Source organism: Fusarium vanettenii, assembly GCF_000151355.1.
Source record: "Fusarium vanettenii 77-13-4 chromosome 5 genomic scaffold NECHAsca_5_chr5_3_0, whole genome shotgun sequence".
NCBI lineage: Eukaryota > Fungi > Ascomycota > Sordariomycetes > Hypocreales > Nectriaceae > Fusarium > Fusarium vanettenii.
The window spans coordinates 809,218-835,332 of NW_003315878.1; the positions used below are offsets into that span (position 1 = coordinate 809,218).

The following is a 26,115-nucleotide window of genomic DNA, read 5'->3' on the forward strand; positions in this document are numbered from 1 at the left end:
TGCGGCTGCGGCTGCGGCGGTGACGACAAGGCGATGGATAGGAACAAGGAAAGGACAGGACGGGATCGGGATAAAAAAAAATCAAGAAGCAGAATCGATCGAAGAGGACCAGCAGAAGGAAAACGGAGTCTCGGTGCTCATCGTCGTGTTGTAAAAGGCATTGTTCTCCAGCTGATGGGGGGGAGGTTTCCGATGAGGAGGAGGGGTCGCTGGTGGTGGTACGCCGTTTTGGCTGATTCTGTCCGCGCGGGCTGTTGGTGCTGTGTTTTTTTTTGCAGTGACTGAGTGAGACGGGATCGGAATCGGGAGGTTGAGGCAACGCCCTGTGACGCCCGGGTCCCAAGACCAGGCGAACGGCGGGAGAATGGGCACGCGGAGTGATGGTTGAGGAGGACAGGGCCGAGATGGAGGCGAGCGAAAGCGATCGATCAGGCAAACGAAGGACGAAGGAGAGGAAAAGTCGCGGCGACCAATCTGACAATGGAACCTAGGCGGCCCGGGGCGCAAGACGGGGCGATGCGATGACGGAGGATTAGTGGAAGAAGGGTTTTGGATGGAGGGGAGCAGCAGCAGCAGCAGTCCATAACAGGAGGTAACAAAGGAGGGCCCGCGCACAGTGAGAGCTAGAACCCAGGGGACGGGGACGGGCGCTGCCCTGACAATGGACGGAGCGATGACCACCCGCTGAAGACGGGACGGCCGCTGAAAGGCGGGAGTGGAGGACCACTGAAGGAGCCTGGACCACTAGAAAGTGCAGATTTCCAGCGACATGCGATGGACGGCCAGTCAAAGCAAAGGGGGAGTTTGAATGTGGAGGTTATTGCTGGGACCAAGAAAATTAACTTATCCTACAGTGCTCTTCTGCGTATGGCTCCAGCTGCCGCTGTCATCCAATTGCAATTACAGTGCAGGCAAATCAATGTGCAACAAATACCGTTTGTACACTCGGGATAGACACCGACTGCTTGGTCTTTTCCACAAGCGGGCCGAAGAGAGTACAAACTCTGAGCAAGCGAAGCATCAAGAGACCAAGCATTAGATACTCCTGAGAATACGGATACTACACCTCCAATATGCCCCTGTTCAGGGACTCCTGTGTGGTGTCCTTCCATGCATGCAGGCTCGAGACGAGAGAAAAGATGATTATGTAACCAGTCACTTTTTATTTTTATTTTTTGAACCTGACCCTGAGCCAAGGCCTGGTCAGACCTCCTGCAGCACTTTCGCCCAGGATCTCCCCAGGATGTTTTCTCAGCTATTGCATGATGTTGGGCACTCGAAGCGCCTCTCCAAGTGATACGACCAGACTCGTCTGCTTGATGCCCTACTGACATCTGTCGTAATTCCTCTGGTGTCCCGGAGCACAACAAACCTTGCCGCAGCCCGTTATCCACTGTCGCGAGATGTAATCGCGGGCAGGCAGCTCGCAATGGATCCCTCCTTGAAAGCACATTGTCAATGCGGGCATGTGCTTGGGTTGGAGTCCTGGGTTTGGATCATGACTGGGAGGTGGATGAAATTCCATCCTTTCAAATGGCCTTTACAGGAATGCTTGCCTGTCATTCTTGAGGGCTTCTGGTGTGTCATGTTGCTTCGGTTGATGCTTGTAATGCTTCTTGAGGCCAACAATCCTTGGCCATTCGCTTCTGCGGCCATGGCGTCAGATTCTCTCCTGCAGCAACATCGTCACCCCGTCAGGACCAATTCCGTCTCAGCCTACAAAGATAAGGATGGGTGTGTGTTTCTACAACTCGCGGACCGAGGTCTTTCGACACAGTGTGAGAACGCCGACAGAATAGCACAGACCCGCCATCTTGACGCTGGACCAAGAGAAATTCATCTTTTGCATCAATGATCGTGGATCATTGCTGCGGGAGATAGGAGAAGGCCTCCATGGGTTGGTTAAACAGTTATCCGCTGCAACCAACCAGAGAGACGCCTGGGTTTCACACCGTCCGTTTCCTCATTCGCCAACATCTCATCACAAGGTGTGACTTTTGCTTTCATTGATCTTTGAAAGAAACGACGGTGACCACGGCGGCGAGATTGTTTGAGTCCAAAGTCTTAGATATGGCCTGCCATGGCTGTGAAAGTCTGGGCTTGATATCAAGTGTGTGTGAAAATGAGGCGAGCAACTGGCACTGTGGAGTGCATCATGTAGGTACCTAGGGTGAAAGTTGCTGGTAAGTACCAGAGATTCGTCGCCATGTGATGGGTGCAGAACAAGAGGGGGAATTTCTGATGACCCATCTTATCTATCTTGGTGAGAATCAACTAATTCATTGAGTCATCTACTAATGATGTTTGGTCGTGGTATGCCTGTAGCTATTTTGCCTGCTGTGTCAAGGAGGCCTGGCTCTTTCAGACTATGATTATCTCGCATATGCCAAACATCACATCCCGGTAAAGGCGACTTAGCTTCTAAGATCGACAATGCCTTTAGATCAACAAGTCACTGGAAGGGGCTTTATTAAGGCTCATTTGAAGGGCGAAGTGAAGAGGTAGTTTAGACTTCAGCGCATCCTTTGCCTTGTGTCTTTCTGCCCTAGTGTAAGATCACTATTGAGAAAGAAGATGAAGAAATCAACGCCAATCAAGGTTTACTAATGTTGGCCTGTATGGTATTGGATGTCAAATAGCCAAGTTGATCTGCCATTATCTGCTTCTTTGAAGGGCCCCAATGTGACTTGGCTCGCTCAGTCACGTGACGCAGGCTACCGACATCACTGAAGAAACATCCTCAGCTCTGTTGCCTCATTGATCATCAATCTTTATCCCGACCATACTTATCTGAAACGACCAGATATTACCCGATATTCAGTAAAGATACACCAGCCTCACTTCTATTTATCCCATTTCACCCCAGGAAAGCGAGCTTGCGAGCGCAAGCCATATCACATCTGATATGTTTACTTACAGAGGACGTGGCGGCCCTTCCAGGTCGACACCCACCAACGTGCAATGCCAAAAGTGTCTGAAGAGAGATATGTATTTAAGAAACTTTACGATGAGTACCTGTATTGACCATCTTAGAACGCCACTACTCTTATGAGTGCAAGGCAGCTTCCCAGGAGCGGCCATACGTGTCGCGCCCGTCGCGCTCGCAGCAACTTCGGAACCCAAAGCTGGTCCCCAAGCTTACCAATGACAAATTGAATCCCCTGGAGAAAAAGTGCGTTTTATTGATCAATCCTTGAGTTCTACATACTTACAAAGTCTTAGGCAGGGTGTTGCAGATGAACAGCTCGCAAAGGCAGAGGCTGAACGCGCCCGCAAGCGTGAGCGCGAAGAGCGTGATGATGAGTTGATCGAGTCTGCTGCCAAGCGCCCGAGATCCGTTTCATCGCACTCAGTCTCTACTATTTCGACTGGCGCGTCGAGGTCGCCCTCACCTGCTAGGGAGAGGATTCGATCACCTCCACCTGCCCGACGTTCGCGAAGCCCTTATTCTGATGAGAACGCTGTTCCGCGCGGCGGACGCCGGGATGATAGTCGGAGTAGGAGCCGCAGTCGGTGCCGCAGTCGCAGTCGGAGCCCACGAGTTGAGTACCAGCAAAGGCGCTCTGTGTCTCGTGACAGTCGCTCCCCTGTGGACGACCGCCGAGACCGCTACCGATCTCGGGAACCTATTCCCCCTAGAGAGGATAACGGACCCTCGAGGCGACAAATGAGGTATTCATCGGAGTCAAGGGGATCCTACGAATCTCGACCTCAGCACCCTCGCGAGTCGAGGTCACCCGAGCACAGGGGACGACGATTTGAAAGGCCAGATCGACGCGATACTCGGCCAGGACGGGGGAGGCATGCTCGTGGAGGGCATAATGGAAGGGTCCAGGATCGTAGGGGCCCGCCTCCAAATGAGCAGCCTCGGGAGCGCAGCTTGAGTCCCTTTAGTCGGCGGTTAGCCATGACCCAGGCTATGAACATAGGAGGAAGATAATTATTGGGTATATTGTAAAGATAGTGTAACCGTGATCGCGCAATGCGCCAGACCCCCAAAATGCAAATAAAAAGGACGAGGAAGAGCCAACGTACAGTATCATCCACCTCATGCTCCTAGCGCAGCCTCCTCTTCCCGTTCGCGACGCTCCTCCTCTGCCTCTTCCCTCTCCCTGACTCTGAGTCCCTCGACCAAGGCCACACCATCCATACCGGCAGCTTCGCCGTCGTTTTCAGCGCCGTCGGCCGACTTGGTCTTGGAGGCCGCCTTTTGTGCCCCCAGGATCCGATCGCGAACCAAGCGCGCGATGGCGTTGTCGGTCCGGGCGTTGAGTACCTCCATCTTCTTGTCCAGCTCTCGCTTCAGGTCCCAATTCGGCTTCTTGGGCTGCAACTTGAACAGATCGATGCCCTTGTCGTCCTGCGCCTCCTCAGCAGCCTTTTGCTTGATCTCGGCCTCGACTTCGGCGGCCTGCTCCTCGAGGGTTGGCTTCTCGAAGTTGAGTGTTGGGTCCTGCTCGAAACCGAGCTTTGGGCCTCGGGTCTCTGGGTCGTAGTTGCGTCCGGAGAGGTGTAATCGAGACACATCGGGTTCTGAGGGGGGAGACGCGGCTCGCTCTGACTCTGGCGCGACGATCTCGTCGCCTGGTTGCTTCCGCTTGAGGTTCTTGAGCTTGGCGAGCCTGGCTTTTCGGTCGTCCGAGGCAGCGCTGAGGTTGAGGTGTGACGAAGACATGGTGGTACTTGGTAAGCGAAGGGAATGTGCACAAGCACGGCGCAGAATCTATCGCAATTGAGGAAGCTCGAGGTTGAAGATCATGGGTTGAGGTTGGCGGGGTGTAAAATGTAAATTCAAGAATGGATACCTCTAAAGTTACTGCGAATACGTACCTGAAGCGCGTCAATCGAACCGCCTGTGGCAGGGCGTCTCAGAGCCGCTGCAGGGTCAAGCGCCACTAAAACAGCCGGGGCTAAGCGCAACCTAACCTAAAAAAAATTAGATGTTGGTCTGAAGCGCGACGGAAGCGACCTCGGAAACGGTCCAGTTGAGAAATTCCCGTAAACCGATAATCGACGAAACTTCCGACGACCCGCGATAATTCAACGTCGTCCTCAGCAAAACTCGCCTGGGCGATCAGTATGAAGAACGGCTGACCTCGAGTTGATGCCGACTCGACTCGGGGGAAATGCCAACGGCTCTCATGTACCGCGCCTGCTTCACGAGGCGGCTCGAGTCCTCGGTGACGGCGCAGACATGGACAAGACGAGCGGCCTTTCTGTCAATACGACTCAACCACGGGCACGACCGGTCAATATTCGCTCGGAGATATCATGCCACGGCTCAATCACCGCTCCCCGATAGCGAACCTTCAATACTTGCTCAATTGCGGCCCCGTAATGCATCTCCGAACCCCTCCGAGCCCACCGTAGTGTCCGAGGCATATTCAGAACCACCATGGAGGCCCGAACAAGGTCGAGACGACGCAGAGGCGCATGCTGAGGAGTACGAGGAAGAATTGAGGGAGGAGAATAGTCCTTCTGGGACCTCTCAAGATCCAAGTTTCTTCCAGCGCAGGGCTAAAAGGGCAGAGAAGGCAAAGAAGCTGGCCGAGGATCGTCGCAAAATGAAGTTGAAGCTGAAGCGAAAAAAGACGATAGCCGATCAATGGGCTTACCTACGCTCTCAGACTCCCGCCTCCGAGTTGGTGGCTGTCAGGTCACGGTTCAATTTCTGGAAGCGGAAAATGCTTATGATCGAGACACCCGCAAACCCGAGCTCGTGGCCGTGGCGAGATGACGGTAAATGGCTGTTTGGGCTAGGGAGCTTCTCGGTCATGCAGAAGGCGTGGCAGGAGCTCGATGTCGAGACTCGGAGGGAAAAGTGGCCGACAGTCATGTTGTCTACAATGCATCTTTGTCCAGAAAAGGCACCACAGGTCCTCGAGGCTACCTTGGATCCTCTCCCTCCTGGGTATGCCGCCTCCGACGTGGCACATTTTTGCATTACAAACTTCAAGCTGGAAGATATCAAGGTTCATCGAGACCGTGTTTCAAAAGCTGACGAGTTGCTCGAGCTGTTTGCCAAGTTGGCAGAGGACCTTCCACGCGGCCATGTGCCGTTTCGCCAGCATACCCTTGGTCATATTGCCAAGAGACTCCCTGTTGAGCAAGCAGCTGAGATGTACCAAATTCTACATCGTTCGGGCATCAAGATGCACTCCTATACCCTCCTGCAGTTCGCGAGCAAGCTTTCAGAAAGTCTAGCTCACAAAGAAAGGGCTTTTGAGATCCTGCGTCATATTGCCGAAGAGGGGCACGACCTCAACTCTGCACCTGTGGCGAGTGTCATTACGACACTGCTACACACAAAGCAAGAAGGAGAAGCGTGGACCAAGACAGAAGAGGACACCTTCTCGCCACAACGAGCAATGGAGTACTTTCTAGAAAAGGGCTTCTCTGCCAATCTGGTGAGCTTCACAGCCTTGATCGAGTCACTCTGCTCTCAGGGCGATATCGCCGAGGCTGTCCGGCTCCCGCTCCTCCTAGCAGAGAACGGAGCTGAACTTGATACCCGATGCTACACAACTGTTTTCAGGGGTGCCAAGAACAGCCTCAAGGCATCCAACGTACGCCTTGCTCTTGATGTCGCTCGAGCGGCCAAGGTGCCCTACGTGGATGTGCTCAACAACACGCTCCACTCCATCTTCTTCTTTGCAGAGATGGAATGTCGAGAGAAGAAATACCCGGCTCCATGGGTCCTCCCCCTATTCGGACAGATGCTTCGAATCTACGTCAAGAAGTTTGACCTGGAGCCTCTGCAATGGCTGTTGCCAGATACACTACCCCTGATCTTGGGGCAGGATAACGTGGACGGCACTGAAAAGTTCAGATCTGGTCCTCGGAGAGATTGGGAGTTCAAGAGAACCATCGTGCCTGTTGTCGACGAGTTCTTTGAAACAAGCGGAGGACCTCGACTAAAGCCCAACGCGCAGACTCTGGCCATTATGCTACGCGCATACATCAAGAGTCTCTACCGACCTTATGACTTGATGACATTCTATACCTTCTTCAAGTCCCGTCTGGAAGAGCAGGGACCCGAGAGGAACTGGGCTACTGAGGTGGTAAAGGATCAGGGGAGCGTGATACATGACACGCTGATCCTGGTGATGCTTGAGCGGAGAGCTCTACAACGGCCGGCGTTGCAAGTCTTTGGCGACATGCTTCGTTCCTCTTTGTACTCGAGACCGAAAGAAGAGGACAAGGCAGCAGGGGTGAATTCCGACGAGGCACCCGTTCACCCGGCTCCCAACCTATTCACCTTTAGCATTCTCATACACGGCTTGATAATGAGGGGGGAGAAAATGCTGGCTGAGCAGGTGCTCCAGGCCATGCAGGAACATGGTTTGGAGCCCAACATTGTGACATGGAACACACTCGCCAAGGGCTACGCCTCGATGCAGAATCTATCCCAGACGGTGGGCACTTTACAGGACCTCGAGGCAGCCGGGTTCAAGCCCGACTTGCACACGTTCAAGGCATTTGCGCGACTCCGGGATCAGACCCGGGCGCTCAAGACGATGGAGAAGATCATTGACGCCAACAAAAGGCGGATGGAGCAAGATCGGGCTCGGTAATGTTGTTTTGTATCAGATAACGGCTGGAGTTGTTGAGTCATGGGGCAGCGACACGACCTTGCTGCTGGCATTGTATCAATCACGTCATATATATATCGCAAAGGTCTCTTGGACAATAAATAACCCTGTACGATAGAGAGGGTATAAAAAGCGGATGGGGAGTCATTTTGGGAATAGAGATTACGAGCCAAGAAATGCTTGATGAACATACACTGTTGAGATTTCTTATAGTCGAGACTATCTTTGATGAGTTGGAGTTGTGAGAAGAAATCTGGTTATCAACCCCCGCATTTAAGGGGATTTCGGACTTAGTAATGTACAACGCTATACAACAAGTTCAAGTTTAGTCCATGTCAACTCATCTTGAACCTTGACATATATCGAGGGTATGTGTAAGTCATCACCTCCAAGACAACCATAGCATTATTGAAACAGAATAACTAAACTCACTTTTAACAGGCACCTTAGGTAGTGATTCAGGAACTGAACCATAACCACCAACAAGCCTGCAGCTTGCCGTCTGGCGTCTGCGGTTCTCATTGGCCCAGAGACGGTGTGTTTGTCTATCTGCTGGGATCTAAGTTTAAGAGGCTCTGCAAGCCTCGTTCCCGTGCTTTGAAACCAAGCATCATCACTTCTTTGTCTCTACAACTTGCCTCACTTGTTACTACTGCAAAGCCCAAGTTGTTCTCGAGTAAACCATGCCAGACCCCGAAATCGCCCAGTTCACGGGCGTCTTCCGCACCAGAGACGCCCACCGCATCACGCGAAACCGCAAACCCGTCTCGTGCACCGCTTGCCAGCGCCGCAAGTCAAGATGCGACCGCGTGAGGCCCTCGTGCGGCGCCTGTAAGAGGCGCGATGAGACGATGGAATGCATCTACGGCGAAGCGCCTGATAGTAGCAGGCGCGAAATGCAGTCCAAGGTTGCAAAGCTCGAGGAGATTGTCAAGCGCCTCGCCGCGGCCTCTGCTGGTCAAAAGAGGGTGGAGAGTTGTCCGAGAGATGGATCGGATGCTGCGTATCTTGGAGAAACGTCGTGGGAGGCTGTGTTTCAGAGCATTCACGATATACAGAGTGTTCTCAACACTGAAGAGGAGGAAGAACAGCCAGAAGAACCCGAGAACTTGCCTGCTCTGGATATCGTCCTCGGAGGCGTCACTCCCGTCACAATCGACGAGCTTCGATCCAGCATGCCCTCTCGCCAAGACGCAGACGTCCTTGTACGCACCTATTTCGACGCCAAGTTCCTCGTCGTGCCATTTACCCACGAGCGACACTTCTGGCGACGCTACGAGCTCTTTTGGTCGAGGCCCCACGAGTCCAACTTCCTCTGGCTCAGCATCATGTTCTCCGTCCTCAGCCTGGGCGCCATGATCGCCAAGGTCCAGAGCCCCTTGCTGGAAACAGTCGCGGAGCCAAGCTTGTACATGCACCGCTCGGCGCAGTGCCTCATCACGGGGGAGTATCTCAACGCAAAGTCGTACTCGGTCGAGGCGCTCATGATGTTTGCACACTCCCGCAACGTTCAAAAGGTAGATTCGGACGCTACGATATGGTCGCTCTACGGCTTGGCTGTCCGTCTCGCCCAGCGTAGGGGGTATCATCTCGACGCAGCCAGGGTGTCTCCGAACATCACGCCCTTTGAGGCTGAGATGCGTCGTCGGACTTGGTTCATGGTCCAAACATCTGACCTTCTCTTTTCCTTTCAGCTTGGTATGCCGCCCATGATATACCAAGAAGTCTGTGACGCGGACCATCCGCGTAACTTGACCGACGACGACTTTGACGAAGATACAGATGTGCCACCTTCAAGGCCACCAATCTATCCCACGCCCTTGCTGGCTTGGCGTATCAAGTCTCATCTGTGCCGTCTGATCCGTCGTGTCCTCATACATACTCTAGCAGTAGAACCACGACCATACGAAGAAACAATGGGACTCCAAGCCGAGTTAGAGGCCTTCTACGACAGCATTCCCCCATGCTACAACATCCGGCCCATCAACAGCACTTCACCCGAGGACCAGGGCCACACCATCATGCACCGCCTGATCCTCGAGCTCTCGTACCGCAAGACGCTCTGCGTGCTACATCGCCCTTACCTCAGTGTTGCCAAGGATGAGCCCCGATACAGACTGTCCCGCGACATCTGCCGCGCCGCTGCCCAGCGGATACTGGACCTCCATCTTGAGTTTGACGAGGCCATCCGTGAGGGAGGACGTATGTACCATGACCGCTTCATGGTCTCTAGCCTGACGATGCATGATTTTCTCGTTGCTGCCATGATCTTGTGTCTCGATCTCTGCGAGTCGACCGATACAAAGCAAGTTCCAACCATCTGATCGCGGATTATCTTTCTAACAACCATCAGTCCACATGATCGCCAGTACCGTATCCAACTCCTCCAGAGAGCACACTCAATCTGGAACGAGCGCGGCGCCAAGTCCAAAGACGCCCGTCACGCCGCAAAAGTCCTCCGCGCCATCCTCATCCGCGTCGAGACACCCGCCGCCACCACCATATCCGAACCCGGAACACTTGAGACGGCCAGCACCGAGTATGCCTACATCGATGGTGATACCTCTGGAGCAATGCCTGATCTTTCCGGAATCTCGATTGCAGAGTATCCTATCGATTATCAAGAGTTTCTCCCAGTGGAAAACTTCTTTGGTTCTAGCGAGGGTTTTGACTGGGTTTGTTTCCCCCCCTATTTGTCTATCCCGCAGCTCTCAACTGACAACTCCAGATATCAATTGACCGCTATCTCCGATCTGGGAATGAACCCCAACAGCCCCCAACGAACCAACCCCCTCCAGACGTAACCGAATACATGCTCGGAAGGGATGTTGGTTTCGACTGAGTTATACGAGGTTTGCTGAGGTCTACCCCCCACTCGACATCATCCATCCCATGCGGTGAAAGATGCAGCCTCAAGGTTGCATTGACGAGGACGCACTCTTGCGGGTACAATCCATCATCACCATGGAGACAAGATACAGATTCACATGTTGGGCCAAACGAAAAAAAAGTCAATTGTTTGTTGATATCACGGGTGGTCTTGGGATGGGTCGCATATGTGACCATCTAGGCCAGACCGACTGTTCACTTACACTGCATGCATGATCCAAGCGAGAACTGGCTTGTGTTTACATTGACCCTAATTAGGAAGTTGTCAAAGAGTTTCCAAGACTCAAGTCCTGTTGGTTAGAGCACATGCTCAGAGTTTGACCTTGAACACAGGTTGATTGCGAGATGGCATATTCAATATAGAACCAACAACACATACAAAACTTGCTTCTTCAATGAATAAAACTCTCAGCTATCGTCTGACCAACTGCAACTAAACTGCTGTAAGCAACAATCAATAATATGGATATCTCACTGCAAGCTTTCGCCCGGCTTGTTTATCTCTCATAAGTCATAGCACATGCAACAGAAAACACAGAGAACCCTGCCATCCCATCCTGTCCCATTGGATACCATTCCATCCATCTTGCCCCATCATCATACCTGATCCATAGGTTGTCGTACCAACCACCTCCTACACTCCTACTCCTGTTCAGCCAGTTCCCAAGCCCATCTTGGGCATCCCAGATCCGACAACCAGCGCCTCTTGTAAAACTCGCTTTTCCCTGCACTTATAACCCCTGTAAAGATAAATATCCTCCCAGTAACATCAATCAACCAATTAATCAGACAAGACGCAACGCCGAGACTTTTGTACGCTAAGCTCCATTCGTGATCGTGGATAATTCCTTGTTTCCGCCGCCAAAGGACGGGGTTAGGAATCATCTTGACTTTATACATGTGAATACACTAGGGTATCATGACATGAAGCGAAGAAAGAAAAGCGCATCGCCGAGTACAATAATTATGAAGCGATGCCGCGGAGAACCCTCGCGGGGTTTCCAGCAACAATTGTGAAGGGAGGGACATCCTAAGACACGAGTTAGCTTTGGCTACTTCAAGAATGTTTTTTCAGCCAGACTTACCTTGGTCACAATTGATCCAGCGCCTACAGTGCTACCCTTGCCAATGGTTCGCCCAGGAAGGATCATGGCACCTCCGCCGATCCAGCAGTCCTGCTCAATGATAATGGGCTTTCCAAGCTGGGGACCCTGTCCACCCTGGCGCTTCTTAGGGTCGATGGGCAGCGAGGCCGTGAAGATGCTGACATTGGGTCCAATCACACAATTGTCACCAATCTTGACTTCGCCAACATCATTAATTGTGCAATTGCGCCCAATTGCCACATGGTGTCCGATGGTAATGTTGTATCCGTAGTCGCAAGTGAAGGGAGTCTCGACAGTAACATGACTACCCACGCGGCCCACGTTGGTGACTGGTGAGAGCTCCGTTGGAGAAACTCGAACTGGATCACGGGGCTTGAGGATCTCGAGAAATAGTCGAGCTCGCTCCTCGGTAGACACGCCGATGGTCGGTGGAGTAGTGAGGTTGTTGAATCTCCAGCAGGCAGCAGCGCAACGCTCACGCTCCAGGCACAGCTCCTTGTCGAAGGGGTAGAAGTGTCTTCCTGATAACATCTCCTCCTTCTGTGTCCGCCTTTGCGGGAACTGCGAGTGCGAGAGGGCCAGTTGTGCTGCGACCTGGGCATTTGAGGTTGGTGCAGGCGGAGGAGGAGCCGGACTATTCGTCCTCGTCGGTTGCAAGACCTTGATCTGCGGGAGCTGGTTCCCAGGATGGGGAGTCTCAGGCTCCGTTCTGCTGAGATCGTGCAGAGGAGGCACGCGTTGATATTCCTTGGTCATCCTTTCTCCAAAAGGCGGTGGTGGTTGAGGATTTGCGCTGACTGGAGTTGGGAATACGTTTGCGGGAGTATATGGCATGGCAGAGAGTTTGTTTTCGGGACTTGTTACGGACGCGCTGGGCAATGTTGATGCCGTTGGCCGGTCGTCCTCGGTCACCAAAGGGCGACCTTGTGGGGGGTCAATCCGCAAGGCCTGGCCGCGATACGGCGGCAGGGGTTCGCGCTTCACCGGCTGGGCGCCGTAAGGGCCTGGTTGTGGCATTCCGTAAGCTCCTGGTGGCACATAAGTCGGATCCTTGGACTCGAGAGGAACTGCTGCGGCCTTGCTGTCGGGCTTCTGCCACCCTGGGCCTCGTTGAGGAGGGTAGCCAGCACAAACAAAACTACCACGGAGACAATTACCACCTATCAGATTGTCAGCGCCATGTTCCATGCATTGTTGGTGGTGACTTACACTCGGGCTTTTGCTCATCGCACTTCTTCTTGCGTTTACGACAGGTCAGACAGCCTGTCTTGGTTCGATTGCTAAAGTTCCTCTTTCGTTTCTTGGGGTCATGCTGCAAGACGCCATCGCGCCTTTGCTCGGGTGTGTACTGGCCGCCGTACATCATGGACCGGTCATCGCCCTCGGGGCTGGCGTTGGAATAGTCGCCGTGGTCCATCTGGCTAGCCCTTCGTAGTGCATCACTGATCTGCTCCTCCGTTTGGCCGTGCGCTGAGGTGGCAGAGTTCTGCTGAGAATCATAGCTGCGCTCATCACGTCCCTGCTGCGCATACCAGGAGTCCTTGTCCCGATGCTCATCGCCGTAATGTCGATAGTCTCTTGAAGGAGTTCCGTAGGGCTCGCGTGAATCAGGTTGGTGAGGGCCTGCCACTACTTCCGGAGACCGATCCTGAGGCATAGGATCTCGTCGCTGCTCAAGAGAGTCGGAGCGCTTGCGCTTGTGAGAGCTCTCTACGTCGGGGTAGCCAGGCGATTGGAATGGTGGTCTGTCAGTATCCTGGGCGGGTCTTTGGTTCGATGATAGCTCAGGGGTGGGCGGAGGCTGAGTCGCGGCCGTGCTGTGTGCGCGTTCATCTGAGGCGGAGCTCTTTTCAACAGTCACAGTGGGCGGATCAGAAGCCCTAGGAGGTGAGCCCCCATTAAGGGCGGTAAATGTCGACATGTTGGTGTCAACTGCAAGTGGGCGCGAAAGCGCGCGAACCCGTGGTTGAATGAGATCCGTGATTGAAGCCTAAGGATTTCCGGTATCGAGCAGCTGGAAGCGTCCCGGCACCAGGCGGAATCAGACTCTCTCCCGGACCTTCCGTGGGTGGCTGTCTGGAAACCCCGGGGCACGCGATTGGCGATTTGGAGTCTAGCAAGGAAGTTGGCAAAATCGTAGAGCGTATCCGTGAGAGCCGTGGAGAGACTTGAATCACAGCGTGGGCGGAAAGAGGCGCGATGCGCGGTACTTGTGAGAATCTGCGCGGGGCTGTGAGATGAGCCGCAGTCGACGTGAACGCGCCGACTCTCCTCTCGAGACCGTCAGCGAGGGCAGCGTCACCTCTTGGCGTCCTTTCCTCCGCAAGCTCGAGGATCCAAGACTAAAAGATAAAGCGCGAACCGTAGGCGTCGGTGGCGCAGAGAAATCCAAGGGTGAAAGCTGAGAGATGAGAGCTGACAGATGAGGTGAGTGGGCGGGACTGGACTTGAAGGAATGTGCGCGGGTGAGAGTCGAGTCGAGACAAGACAAGACAATAGAATAGCCGGACTGTGTTTGTTCCTTCCTCTGCCAATGCTGGGTCCTGGTCTAGATAATGATGATCCACGTCAAGAATCAGGTTCAAGAAATAGCCTGAAAGCCTGTTGCATGCGCGCGCGGGGGATAAAACGAGAGAAAGGCGAGAGGGCGCAAGCCAAGTCAAGTCAAAGTCGGCAGGTGGTTTGCGGTTTGTACGATGGAGGTGGTGGGAATGGCGAGTTTCGCGGCGCTTGGGGCGTCGGTAGGTTTTTTTGACGCGCGATTATGCTGCGTCTGTAATCGGCCAAAATATTGGCGGGGGGTTCGTGGCGGGGAGCTCAGATCAGGCCTGGTCTGGTCGAGAGGGGGTTTGAGGGGAAAAGAAGAGGACGAGGAAGAAAAGGAAGTGGAAAAAAGGAAGAAGGATCGAGATTGGGGTGAGATCCCAAGACGAGGGTGTGCCGGAAGAAGAGAAGAGCAGGCCAGCCAAGGCAAGCAGACAGACAAGCAGACAAGCAAGCGATGGGCGTAGGGGAGAGACCAAAAGCGAGACGAGGGAATCTGAGAAGCGAGAGAGCCAGGTTCAAGCTAAAAAAGAGGGCGGCGGCAATCGACAACAGCAAGTGTTAACCAAAAGGCTCGAGAGCATGGCCAGATACCGGCGAATCTAGGTAGTGGAGGGTTCGAATTCCCCGGTCTGGTCTCTGCTCTGGCTCACCTCGAGTGATACTGAAGCGCTCGCTCCGGTTTCGTTTCAGCTCGTGTTAGCCAGGCCACGCTCAGGAGCAGGAAACAAGGCCGTCAGGAGTCAGTCAGAGAGGCCAGCGTGACAACCCAAGGTGAGGTGAGCCTCGAACGTCGAGAGATACCGAAACAGCAGCAAGAAGAAGAGAGCAAGAAAGTGAAGCATTCGGTGCCAGCGACCACTGGGGGGGTGGGAGAATAATAGAGGCCGGGGCCGGGGACCCTGGGAAACCAAAAGGTGGGCGGGCAGCGGCCGGGGCGCGCGGTTGGTGTTGGTGGTGGTCGTATAGCAGGTAGCTAGCCCGTGGTACCGAAGGAATGGAGGGAGCGGGTTCCAGTGCGGTTATGCGATGATGGATGGGTTTCCAGTCGACGACGAAGATGATGGTGATGATGATGATGACGATGATGATGGATGGATGGATGGCGGATGATGGTTCGCGGTGGCATCCAATGCATTGCATGCTCAAGACCATGGGCGCAGTCTTCGCAGAAGCCATGAATGAGATGACCAGAGTCTCGATCCAACAGAGGAACCCAACCCAGCCCAGAATCCAGGGTCCGTCCGTCCCCTTCTCGCCGGTGCCATGCCTTGTCCATGCCCCGACTCGGCGTCGAGTCTCAATCGCCAAGGCAAATGCTAAGCCCGGGGCCGTGAGAATCTCCTCCGAGTTCTCCAATTTGGGGCGGCATGGCGCTTCGCACTGCGTCACTCGGCCAAGTACCTCGTCGACAACCGCAAAGTACCTGGAGCTGGCGAGGTACGTCAAGACTACCTCTGCTGCTGCGTTCTGCACAGTACCACCCTGGCATGCACCTTGCGCGTCTCAAGAGCCAAGGTCTGAGAGCCGAGAGCAGCCTCAAGCCCGATACTGCAACGGCATCCCCAACTGCGACCAGGCATATCACATCACCATCTGGGATTGGCCCAGATCGGTCCCCCGAGCCCGAATGTGCAGCATTTGGTCCAAGATGAACAAGGCGCGGCGTACCAAGGGCTCCTTGCCATTGCTCAAAAGGGAATTGCTGTTGGCTTGCGCTCAGCGTTGGACGACAAAAAGTCTCCAGCTGGTGGCTCGGCTTGCTTCCACTTGTTGGACCTAAGGAGCTCTCCTCCAGCTGGCAGGTAAGCGATCAGTAGCTCCATTGTGTCTTGTACCTCCTTCGACGAACGGAACCCCTCCGCCGCTCGTCACCTGTCTTGTCCCAACTAACGTCGCGCGCACCCCTTCTTTGGCGCTGGCGCCCTCTCCTAGCCCCTCTCATCCGCAACTCTTGCTCCCTCTCACATTCTTGCTTGGTCCCTCTGGCGCGAGCAAAACTGGCCGGGCGTCTTTCTTGCAGCCATGGGGGCCGCGCGACTGGCTGAGCGACCCCTAGTTGACGATGGGGGCGCCCTGGGCCGCCCAGAGTCTAGAGTCCAGAAGCGAGCAAGGGTCTCCAAGTGGCCCCAAGAGAAAGACACACACTTAGAGAGGGAGGGCGTGTCTCCATCAAGATGCGGACCACGGACCGCAGAGTAGACTACGCGCTGCTGCGCTGCCGCCGTCTTCCAGTCTCGAGAAACAGCACAATGTCTGGCATGAACAACGCCCTTTTTTTTCTTGTTTGTGTCCTTGCCACGGTGGGTTGCGTCAGACATGATGGAGCCATTGACGGCAGACACGAGCTTCTTCTGCACAGAACTTTTCCGCGTAGCCTCTTCTAGGGCCTGTCACCTTGTCTTGTCCGAGAAGTAATTCTGAAGCCTGTTAGGTCGTCTGTCTGAGTCATCCTCGTCTATCTCACGCGCGACAATGAGAAAGACTGTGCCGCGAGGATCAGCTGCAAATCACCCATGCCCATCCATCTCTTCACTCCACTCACCTGTGTACTGACACTGCCATGTTACGTCCATGATCGCCTCAGCAATGGATGCTCGACTCGATCCGTACGACTCAGTACGTTGCCGCCATCGCCAGACCCTGGATGCCTTGTCGAGACAGCCGCCGCCGGCCGATCTTGACAGCGCTCGACCTGGAGCTGGCTCATTAACAGGGAAATGAGAAGCCACCTCTCGCGGTAATGGTCCCAACCTGTACCCGCAAGATCGTCCTTGGGGTAATGATCCGGATCCAATAAGCGACCCATGCGCCCTTCAACTGAGGGCCCCAGAGACGAGACTCGTGTGTCGGGCACCTGTAACTGACGCCTGGTGCCCTGTCGCGCGACTCTCCAAACACCTAACCGAGCATTGCTGACGCTCCTTGCCCTTCGTACCACACGACAGGTGCCAGCTTAGCGCGCCTCCGTTTCTCTTTTTGGTGCGCAATCTCGTCTGTGTGAAGTTATCGAACTTTATCTCTCTCCGCTCCTGCGAAACGATGAAATGCTGCGCCCTTAGGTCACCTCTGCGATTCTAGCCTGACTCTAAGGCGGCAGTTCAGGCGGGCGGCGGCACTGATTCATCAAGCGCACAAGACTACATGTTTCTGCTAGATATAGGCAGTCACAGAACACAGGTTACTCACTTGGTACAGTGTTGTGCTACCATCAGGGCTCGCCTGAGAAGCTCGGACGCTGAGGCGCGTAACCTGGCCTGTCGCGTTAATGGTGTCTGTCTGTCTCAATGACCTTCTCGTACATGTGGCCCATGACAGTCTTCCTCCTTGGCTCCTTCAGGCGCACATGGCTGCCTTACGGAGAATGTTTGGGCATTTGACCAAGCAAGTGAAGTAAGGTGGTTTGATTACACTCAAGGCACCTGTTCGTGCTCGGTAGTGCACTCGACTCGTTTCGAGTCTAATGATGGCGCTGGTCACTCCCGCAAGACCAACAATAAACCAAGGAACGCTAGGATGTGTTAGCTCCGGGGCCTCAACGGGCTCCTTCCCTTCCTTGTCGTCGGTGGGGAACCCTCGGCGGCCTGTTCGCTCTTGCCGCGGCACTGCACCTTGCTTCGGTACGATGGCAGGCACGTCCTGGAGAGAGAGAAAAAAAATCATCATCCTCGTCTCTCCGCCCAGCATGACCCCACCCTCCTCTTTCTCTGCTGCTTTTCAGCTTCTGTGCCCTCGTCAACTCTAACCTTGGGTCATTCGTTATTACTCTGATCAGGCTGGTCACGTCATATTCTTGGGAATCTCAGCGTCTCGATGGTCTCATCTCTCTTGGCAACAGATGGAGAACACAATCACTGTCTCGAGCGCCTTCTCGTGGACTTGAGCAACGGCTCGAAAAGAGGACGAACAATATCCCTTGAGCCAACCACCCACACGCCCTCCGCCCACCGTCCACCACAAGCTGGCGGATGTGGTGTTGGGACTGCGCGCCTCCTCGCCCCAGCAGCCAATCACGCAAGGCATTCCAGAACCAGACCGTGGCCTCGGCAAGGATGATGTGGCCGTTCAGGCACCTTAGGCGAGACAGCCTGCGCTCAGCGCCCATTAACGCCGCGTCTAACACGCTAAGTTTGTTGTCTCGTATCGCCCGCCGCCGTCCGCGGCTGTGCTAGGACGTGGAGCCTACCTTGAGCGTATCCTGATCAGGTACGTACCGGGGGACAGGCACCGTCCTTGGCCCGCTTGGAGGCGTCTGGGAAGCTTACATGCGCCCGTGTCCGACCGGCGACCATCCGCTAGGCTGAACGCCGTTCAGATAGACTCGTGCGCCGTGACGCGCAACGAGCCTAGCATCTCATGGAGCTGACCAGCTTCACATCCTAGCTCGTTCCCGGCATTATGGCTCAGGCTGGCGCGGCGTCCAGCTTGAATCGCGCTTCTCTCGTCAATCACTTGGAAGCTGGCGTGTCGGGAGGCAACCGCTTACTATCTGTCGTCGCCTGGCGGCCTCTCTCGATGTTACAGAACCCTGCTCGCCTTACACATCCCTTGTGTAAAATGATCGGCGAAACCTTCCAAGGCGACTGTTTATGGAACATCAGGGGTCGAAGGTTCAGTCAGTTCTCATCGAATTTAGCAGCACCAACTGTCCTTGAGCAAATAGATATCCCACCAACATGCCTCCTCAAATGGGGTACGAGCCATGAGGCAATTACGAAACCTCCCATTTTTAGAAACCGCTGTGTTTAATCTAACAAGAAGACATGGGTCTCGAGGCTTTTTCCTTTGTCAACTTGTTTGATCCATTGTCGGTCAACCATGCAGAGGTCCTGGCGGTTCTGTTTGATGGCGAAGGACTTGGCATCCGTTTCTGGATGTACTAGTTCATCTCATGAAATCTGCGCCAGCTGATGTCTATGGCGGAGCTTATCTGTCACTCAACGTTCAGCAGCTCAGGCACACCTCCATTCAGTTACTGCCGTCCTCGCGATGTGATGTTTGCGGGCTGCTGACCCGATCGGCTTTCATTAGTATCTTCTGGCTTTGACCGTTGCGTCTTGGCTCAGTGGCTCCTAGGTAGGGTGCACTCACAGCCGGTTCCTTGCTAACCTGTGATGGATCTTGGCGACCTTCTGTCTGTGATTGGCCACCCAGCGAAGAGAAGGGGCTGGTAGTGGTGATTCAAAGCTGTCACGGCAGATGAGAAAGACCTGAGGGACGTGTGATGAAGTGTTTAGCGCCATTGACGGAAAATCGATAGCCAACGAGGCAAAAGTCGGGTCTATATTACTGCATTATGCGCCTTTGCAGGCACACCGCCGCATCGATTGCGACCTCACTCCATCGTTCTGTGTTTTCTAACCAGAATTCCGCTGTCTCGACGGGTGTCGACGGGGAAGGGAGACCCACGCGGGGCGGTGGGCATCATTCAAGCCAGTCCGTCAGGATTGGGTCTTCAAGTCCTCAACGATGCACTTCTCCGGGTGGTATTTCGGGCTCTTTCTCCCCAGCCTTTCCAGGATGGGGCTTGAAACGAAGCTGGCAGCTAAAGACTGCCAAGGAGGATGACCATTGTCAAGCATCGCCGACTTGCTTCTTACAGCGATGAACTGGTGAAGCCAACCGACAGAACAAAGCAACCCGTCACCTGGAGTCAAATCGCCCACTACCTGCTCAGTGTTTCTCGCCCCAGCGCATGAAAGGTTCCAACAATCCAGAAGCATCACGGTCGCGTTATTGGTCAAAACGTGCCGATAACAAGGGTCATTCTGTTGGGCCATCTAATCTAGGCTTTGACTTTAGGAATGGCATCCGAAGGCCATCATGGTGTCAATGCAGCACGTTTACGCCTGTCACAGAAATGGCACACAACTCGATTCATGACGCGATGCTGCAGCCAACAATCACACTGGGTTCGTCGCCGGCAGACGACTTTGTTACAGGTGTTTTTATCCACCACGGAGCTACCGATTTGCATCACCGTCGCGTCAGTCTAAATATAACATGAAAAGAAGTCTGTTCTGGTGATGCTGGTTCGAGTTCCAGGACAAGACGATGTGGTTGGCCAGTGGCCGCCTTGATTCAGGCCATTCACGGCTGGGCGCTTCGATTCCACCCTCAAGTGGCGTCTTGCTCCTCGAACCCCAGCGCCTGTGAAGGGAACATGCCCACCGGAGGTCCGGCCGTCATGGTTGCCGGCAGCTTGCCGCTGTTGCACCCCCGGATCGCTAGTGAACGGGGAACGGTCGAGTCTGGAACTCGACACATCCCGACAGCCCTGTTTCGTTTGCTTGAAAAGCCTCATCTCATCTCACGGACGGCAGAAGGAACAGAAAGTTTGTTCTAATCGTTGCATTGGCATGGCCATGGGTGGTCTTGTTGGTTGGCGGGCTGGCATGCCGGGTTATTAGTTAGGTAAGTTCAATTAGTTGCGCATGCAGATTCCTTGCCCTGTCGGGTCGGACGTCGAGGACATGTCCCCTGTCAGCTTCATGCATCAATTCCCCTGCTTCAGGCCTTCTGTTTCCCTTCGGCACCCTCTCTCTTGTCCCTCTCGCGTGGCTGCGGCGTAGAGTGTGTTTGATGGCCATGTGCTGGTTGGGTGGTCTTCGCATTTGCTGCCCCTGCAATAGGGCACCCCCTGCCTCAAACAAGACGGAGAAAAGAGGGAATGACAAGGGTCCTGTCAAGAGCCAAATCTCGACCAAACCAAACGTGCCCACGACAGGGGAGGGTTGCTCTTCGCCGAGCCAGTTCGCCGAGCCGTCCCGTTACTAGGCTGTGCTACATGCCGAGGTTCATGGCCTTGTTTGCTCCCATTTCCATCTGATCGTCGACTCGGCGGGGCGACGCGGTCTCCGCCTATTCCGGTACGACGGGACGGTAGGTGCACAGATGGGTGAGGCATCGTATCAGTTCAGTTCAGTGGTATCAAGGCAACGTCTTCCAAGGGCACGCACAATTCCTACCTCTCCGGGGCGTCTGTACTCTTTTTGGACAAGCCCCTTTCAATGAGACATATCACATGACGGCAGGACGTTGGTTTGAGAAGCTCCCCATCTGCGACGGTGGCCAATAACGGGCCGCCTGCACGAGGCCCAGGAACGAACCAGGAACACAGACGTCACATCACAGAGCCTCAACACCACAGGAGAATGTCGTTTACCACCTTCAGTAGCTACCTTCTCCAGGATTTGGCTCCTACATATACGACATTCTTCATGCTCTAAAAATATCCAAGATCTGTAGTTCTGCTGCTGAGCTTGTCACAGGCATCACACCCAATCACAAAGCTTCAAAGTTTCGATAGCCGCCAGCTAAGCGCCCAGTCGTCCACCATCTTGCTCATCTTGCAGCATCTATTCCAGAATTATCAAGATCCCAGCGTCTACCCAGGGCTATTTTTATCTCAGATCCGGTAGTTCTATGCAAAGCATCCGTCTCGCATGTCCAGACGCTTCCTCCACGGGGTCCTCCTGCAAGACATGGGTTGCGACCTGGTGGTCTGGCCTCCTTTTCTGGTCCGGTTTAGATGACGATAGACGCCGACTACAACACACACCCCTCTCCTCCACCAACTCTCATGCAGCAACGCCGGGCGTCTCGCCCAGGAGAGAAGCATGGCGATGGCTTCATCGACTCGAAGCGCCGGCTCCTGTGACCCAGGCAACATGCGCTTCTTCCCCCGGCGCCAAAGCACGAGTGTATTCCCAGGGGAGCTGCAGCATCATCTGAAAAGATCTCAACCAGCCGATTGGCGCCATAGAGCCTATTTCGGTATCTCGGCAGTGGGTATCATGCCGGCCGCAAGACGTTGGCCAGCCCGTCCCGAGAGGATGGAAGACGCCCTGTTACCCCTTGGCAGTTCATCCCTCCTTGCTTAAGGGTCCTGACCCAAACGGGGTGTCCACAGACATGTGCAATGATAAATATAGGAACAGGTTGCTATATTGGGCTATAGCCTCCATGCAGCCGTGGGTGAGGTGCAGCTCCTTTAACACGACGTCACCTCCACCGTTCAACGTCCCCCTGAGCGTCTATTTCATCCTCGCAATCACCGCCCATTCATTTCACTCACTCGGAGTTCCCGATGGTTTCAAGTGGTACTTTTCGATCCTGGCTAAGCCTATTAAGCAAGCACCTTGGTTGCCGCCCTGCAAAACGAACCGGGTAACCTCACACTTCCCCACCTGCTTGCTGCTCGAAGCGCCCATGCCCGGTGATCCATGGCTCAGATCCTCCCCTCCAGCCTGGCTTGTCGTCGAGCTCGATTGCAAGTCTCGGACGTCGATGATGCATTTGTGTTTGACAGTCACACAGTTGTACCCCACTAGCCGGCGCTTCTACACGCTACGGCCTCCCTTGAGAGATTTGATTTGTGGCACAACCAATCTCATCCATCTCTCTGCACATGAAACCGCATACAGGTTCAAGTGAGACCCTGTTTCGCCGTTCCCTAGGCCCATCTGTGTGACGGATCTCAAATCGACAACTACCGGACTCGGCACGGTCTCTTGCTGTCATCTCCGTCTGAAGGGACCCCTGCGTCTCCTGCAGGAACGTTTCTCGGTTGTCTCTCGCATGCGTCAAGTCACTGGCGCGTCGAGCCATGTATAGAGATACTTTGACGATACATTGTCCTACTTCTTCTGTCGTTTGGCGCTTTTGTCACTTGTACCGCTCAAGACACTCGCACTGCGTTTCTGCGGGGCACCGCTGCTACCTGGACGGTCGTCCTCATTTGCATCCTTAGTCGAGGCCTCCGGGCCTTTAGTCGTGGGGGCAGCTGCTTCTGCAGAGTCCTTCTTTTCGTTGCCGTTGGGTGTTTCAGATGTGACGTCTTCGCCGTTGGGTTTGTCTGCAGCGTCACTTTTCGCTGCAGCTGCCTTTCCGGCATCATCCTCGTCCTTCTTCTCTCCAGCCTTCTCCTTTTCTGATTCCGGTTCCGGGGGTGCCATGGCCTTTTCCCGCTCTGCCTTCTTTGCCTGCTCGACCTTGATCTCGGCGTCGATCTTATCCGAAACCTTACGAGCATCGAGCAGACTGTTGACAGCTCCAAGAAGCATCTCGTACTGATGCGTCGTCGCTGCTGTGGGCATGGCGAGCTTACTAGGCACGTCCAGTTCGTTGAGCACGTTTGTGATACGCATCTGTTGCTGGTTCGACTTGTGAGAGAACAGCTTGTTGATCCTCTCTGTCCGGAACGTCGGACCAGAACCAAGTCGATCATGGTGTGTGACACCATACAGTACCTCTTCTTGGCTCGTAAGTTTGCGACGTTCCTGTTGCTGTGGCTGACCCTTCTTGTTATTGGGAGCAGTGGGCGTAGGTGTAGGTCCAATAGACTCGCGATGGCCAGTAGATGCCGCAGTGCTCTCCCGTCGACCAGACTCCTGGGTAGCGGCCGCCGCTGCGGCTGCGGCAGCTGCAGCAGCAGTTTGTGGGGGCGCAGGGCTGGCAACGTCGCCGGGCATTAGTGACTTTCGTTTCTTTGACTTGTCGGCGCTCATGAGATTCTGTAGTAGATTCTGCAAGCCAGCGGATGACTTGAAAGCGTTGATGTCGGTATCGGCACGGGGATAATCCAGGCGATGGTACAACTCGCGGCGTTCGTCGTTGAAACGCTCACTACGTGCCAGTATGCGCTTGATCTCTAACAAGAGCGACTCCTCCTCCCGGGCTTCCTCACGAGATCGTGTCAGGGCGTTGAGAGCAAACTCCTTCCGTAGTCTCTCCTGTTGCGGGTTGAAGTGCGCCATGAGCTCATGGAGTGCAAACTCGGGTTGTGTCATGTACTGGACGGGCTTCTGCGCCGCCATCATCTTGGAGGCAACCTCATAGTACCGGGCCTTGAGGTCTTCCAAAGTACGTGAGCGTGTGGCCGGCACAATGGCCTTGCTCTCGTCGCCGTCAGCATTGGCTTCTCCATTGGTTGCGGGAGGATTCCACTCGTATCGATCCGAGATCAATGGCCATCGAAGGTCAAAGTCGCGCGCCAACTCGAGCAAGTAGTCCGTTTCCTCCTTGGTCCAATCTCCATGCTGCAATGACTGCTGGTATTGGCCGTCGCTGTATTGAGGCACTGATACCTGCACATTGTACTTTGCGAATGCCGAATCTTCCATCTCCCTGGTTTGATCTGTCCCATCCCCCTCGGCACCCTGTCCATCTTGAGAGTCCCCCTCTGGCTTGTCGTCCTTCCTCCTCCAGTGTCGCAATGTCAGATCTGAGGATCCGCGCGCCGAGTTCTTAAATGGCCGCATCTCCCATCGCGCGGCGGGCTTGCGGCTCGCGAAACGCCGCTTCTTAAAGTGTGTGACCTCGGGGACGATGGCGATGGGGTTGTCGCCGCCTAGGTTGTGAACCTCGCGTGCGAGGCCCTTAAGGTTCGGCCTGGGAGCCGAGAACTTTTGCTTCTTGGCCGGTCGGGGACCAGAAGACCCATCGGGCAGGTTGAGGACATCGCGGACATCGGAGGAAGTCATGATGGGCGTGTGTGTGCTTGTCGTCGGGATAAATGTGGACGGTCGGGGGAGGGTCTAGACGCGGGCTTCCATCACCAAAACCATCAAAATCAATCGCTCTATGCTGCGCTTTAATTAGTTGAGCCAAGAAACAGGCGCATCAATGGTTCGGTTGAATTTTGGCTGGAGCGGAAATCGACATGTTGGACGCGTCAAGTTTTGGGGAGCGGGCGTGGGTTTGGTAAAGTTTAGCCAGCATCAGATAGCGAAGTGGAGACATCCTTGTCCATTCGACATCACGTGACGATGACTTCCCCCCTGACAGGCCGATGTTCGAACGTGGCAGCTTCGCGGGCGCCAAAAGTTCAAGGGGAGAGGTCACGGTGTTAGACTCCTTGGGTACAACCTCATCTCGCACACACGACACTCGATTCGACTCGACTCGACACCTTCGACGGCCCCTCCAATTGCGCCCCCCGATCGATCTATAGCGCATTGTCTTGTTCACGAGCCCGCCCAACATGAAGTTCCTCCTGCCCCTGCTATCGCTCAGCGCAGCTGCGAATGCGCTGCACTTCTTCATCGACGGCGTCACCCCCAAGTGTTTCTACGAGGAGCTCCCCAAGGACACTCTTGTCGTGGGACACTATACCGCCGAGGAGTGGGATGATCGAGTCAACGCCTGGGTCAAGCACGACGGAATCAGCATCTACATCAATGTCGACGTACGTTGAAAGGCCCTCCTTGAAGCCATTCCCAGATGCTTCACGACAACCATGCTCACACTTATCACCAGGAAATCTTTGACAACGACCACCGTGTCGTCTCCCAGCGCGGTGCTGCCTCGGGCCGCTTCACCTTTTCCGCCGCCGACGCCGGAGACCACAAGCTGTGCTTCACGCCATCGTCCAACTCTGGCCGCACTGGCTGGCTCTCGGCCTCGAAACCCAACGGCGGCATCAAGCTGACCCTCGACCTCGTCATCGGCGAGACCAACCAGATCGAGAGCAGCGACAAGGGAAAGATCCAGGACATCACAACACGTGTCAAGGACCTCAACGCCCGCCTCAACGACATCCGAAGAGAGCAGGTCTTCCAGCGTGTAAGTGACGACTACCCCTTGAGTCGGCTGATACGACTAGCTCGACAAGAGACATCAGAAAGCTGACCACATCATATACAGGAGCGAGAGGCCGAGTTCCGAGATCAGTCCGAGTCTACAAACGCCCGTGTCATCCGCTGGATCATCATCCAGCTTGTCGTCCTTGGCGTCACCTGCACCTGGCAGCTCTCGCATCTCCGATCCTTCTTCATCAAGCAGAAGCTCACTTAATCTAATCGTTTCCGGGGTGCAATTTGGGTTCTGCAGCTCATACTTGTCTGTAAGGCTGGCTGGGTGTTGAAGGGATAGCCATGGATGGGAATAGTGGCAACAAAATTTTGGCATTAGATGTTCACGGGGAATGGACTCCCTTTAGATGATGCCGTGTAATGTTACATATACGTGATGATACTTTATAC

The 26,115-nt window shown here is 54.5% G+C and overlaps 5 protein-coding genes across 5 annotated transcripts; 3 read left to right on the forward strand and 2 right to left on the reverse strand.

The window, feature by feature from the left end:
* Nucleotides 1-4,048: 4,048 nt before the first annotated feature.
* Nucleotides 4,049-4,675, reverse strand: NECHADRAFT_80411 (uncharacterized protein; the record flags this gene model as incomplete). Its single annotated transcript, XM_003051138.1, has 1 exon — nt 4,049-4,675. The coding sequence occupies one exon, from the start codon at nt 4,673-4,675 to the stop codon at nt 4,049-4,051; it is 627 nt and encodes a 208-aa protein (XP_003051184.1).
* A 451-nt stretch (nt 4,676-5,126) lies between these two features.
* NECHADRAFT_93600 (uncharacterized protein) lies at nt 5,127-7,574 on the forward strand (the record flags this gene model as incomplete). The annotated part of the gene is made up of 1 exon (XM_003050752.1): nt 5,127-7,574. One exon carries the CDS (start codon nt 5,127-5,129, stop codon nt 7,572-7,574), a length of 2,448 nt encoding a protein of 815 aa, XP_003050798.1.
* Nucleotides 7,575-8,275: 701 nt separating this feature from the next.
* NECHADRAFT_41909 (uncharacterized protein) lies at nt 8,276-10,396 on the forward strand (the record flags this gene model as incomplete). Its single annotated transcript, XM_003050753.1, has 2 exons — nt 8,276-9,901; nt 9,962-10,396. The coding sequence occupies 2 exons, from the start codon at nt 8,276-8,278 to the stop codon at nt 10,394-10,396; spliced, it is 2,061 nt and encodes a 686-aa protein (XP_003050799.1).
* A 12,374-nt stretch (nt 10,397-22,770) lies between these two features.
* Nucleotides 22,771-24,615, reverse strand: SWRCA2101 (SWR1-complex protein 4; the record flags this gene model as incomplete). Its single annotated transcript, XM_003051139.1, has 2 exons — nt 22,771-22,853; nt 23,001-24,615. The coding sequence occupies 2 exons, from the start codon at nt 24,613-24,615 to the stop codon at nt 22,771-22,773; spliced, it is 1,698 nt and encodes a 565-aa protein (XP_003051185.1).
* Nucleotides 24,616-25,022: 407 nt separating this feature from the next.
* NECHADRAFT_61149 (uncharacterized protein) lies at nt 25,023-26,106 on the forward strand. The gene is made up of 3 exons (XM_003050754.1): nt 25,023-25,319; nt 25,391-25,696; nt 25,778-26,106. The coding sequence occupies exons 1-3, from the start codon at nt 25,116-25,118 to the stop codon at nt 25,925-25,927; spliced, it is 660 nt and encodes a 219-aa protein (XP_003050800.1). The 5' UTR covers nt 25,023-25,115; the 3' UTR covers nt 25,928-26,106.
* The last annotated feature ends 9 nt before the right edge of the window (nt 26,107-26,115 follow it).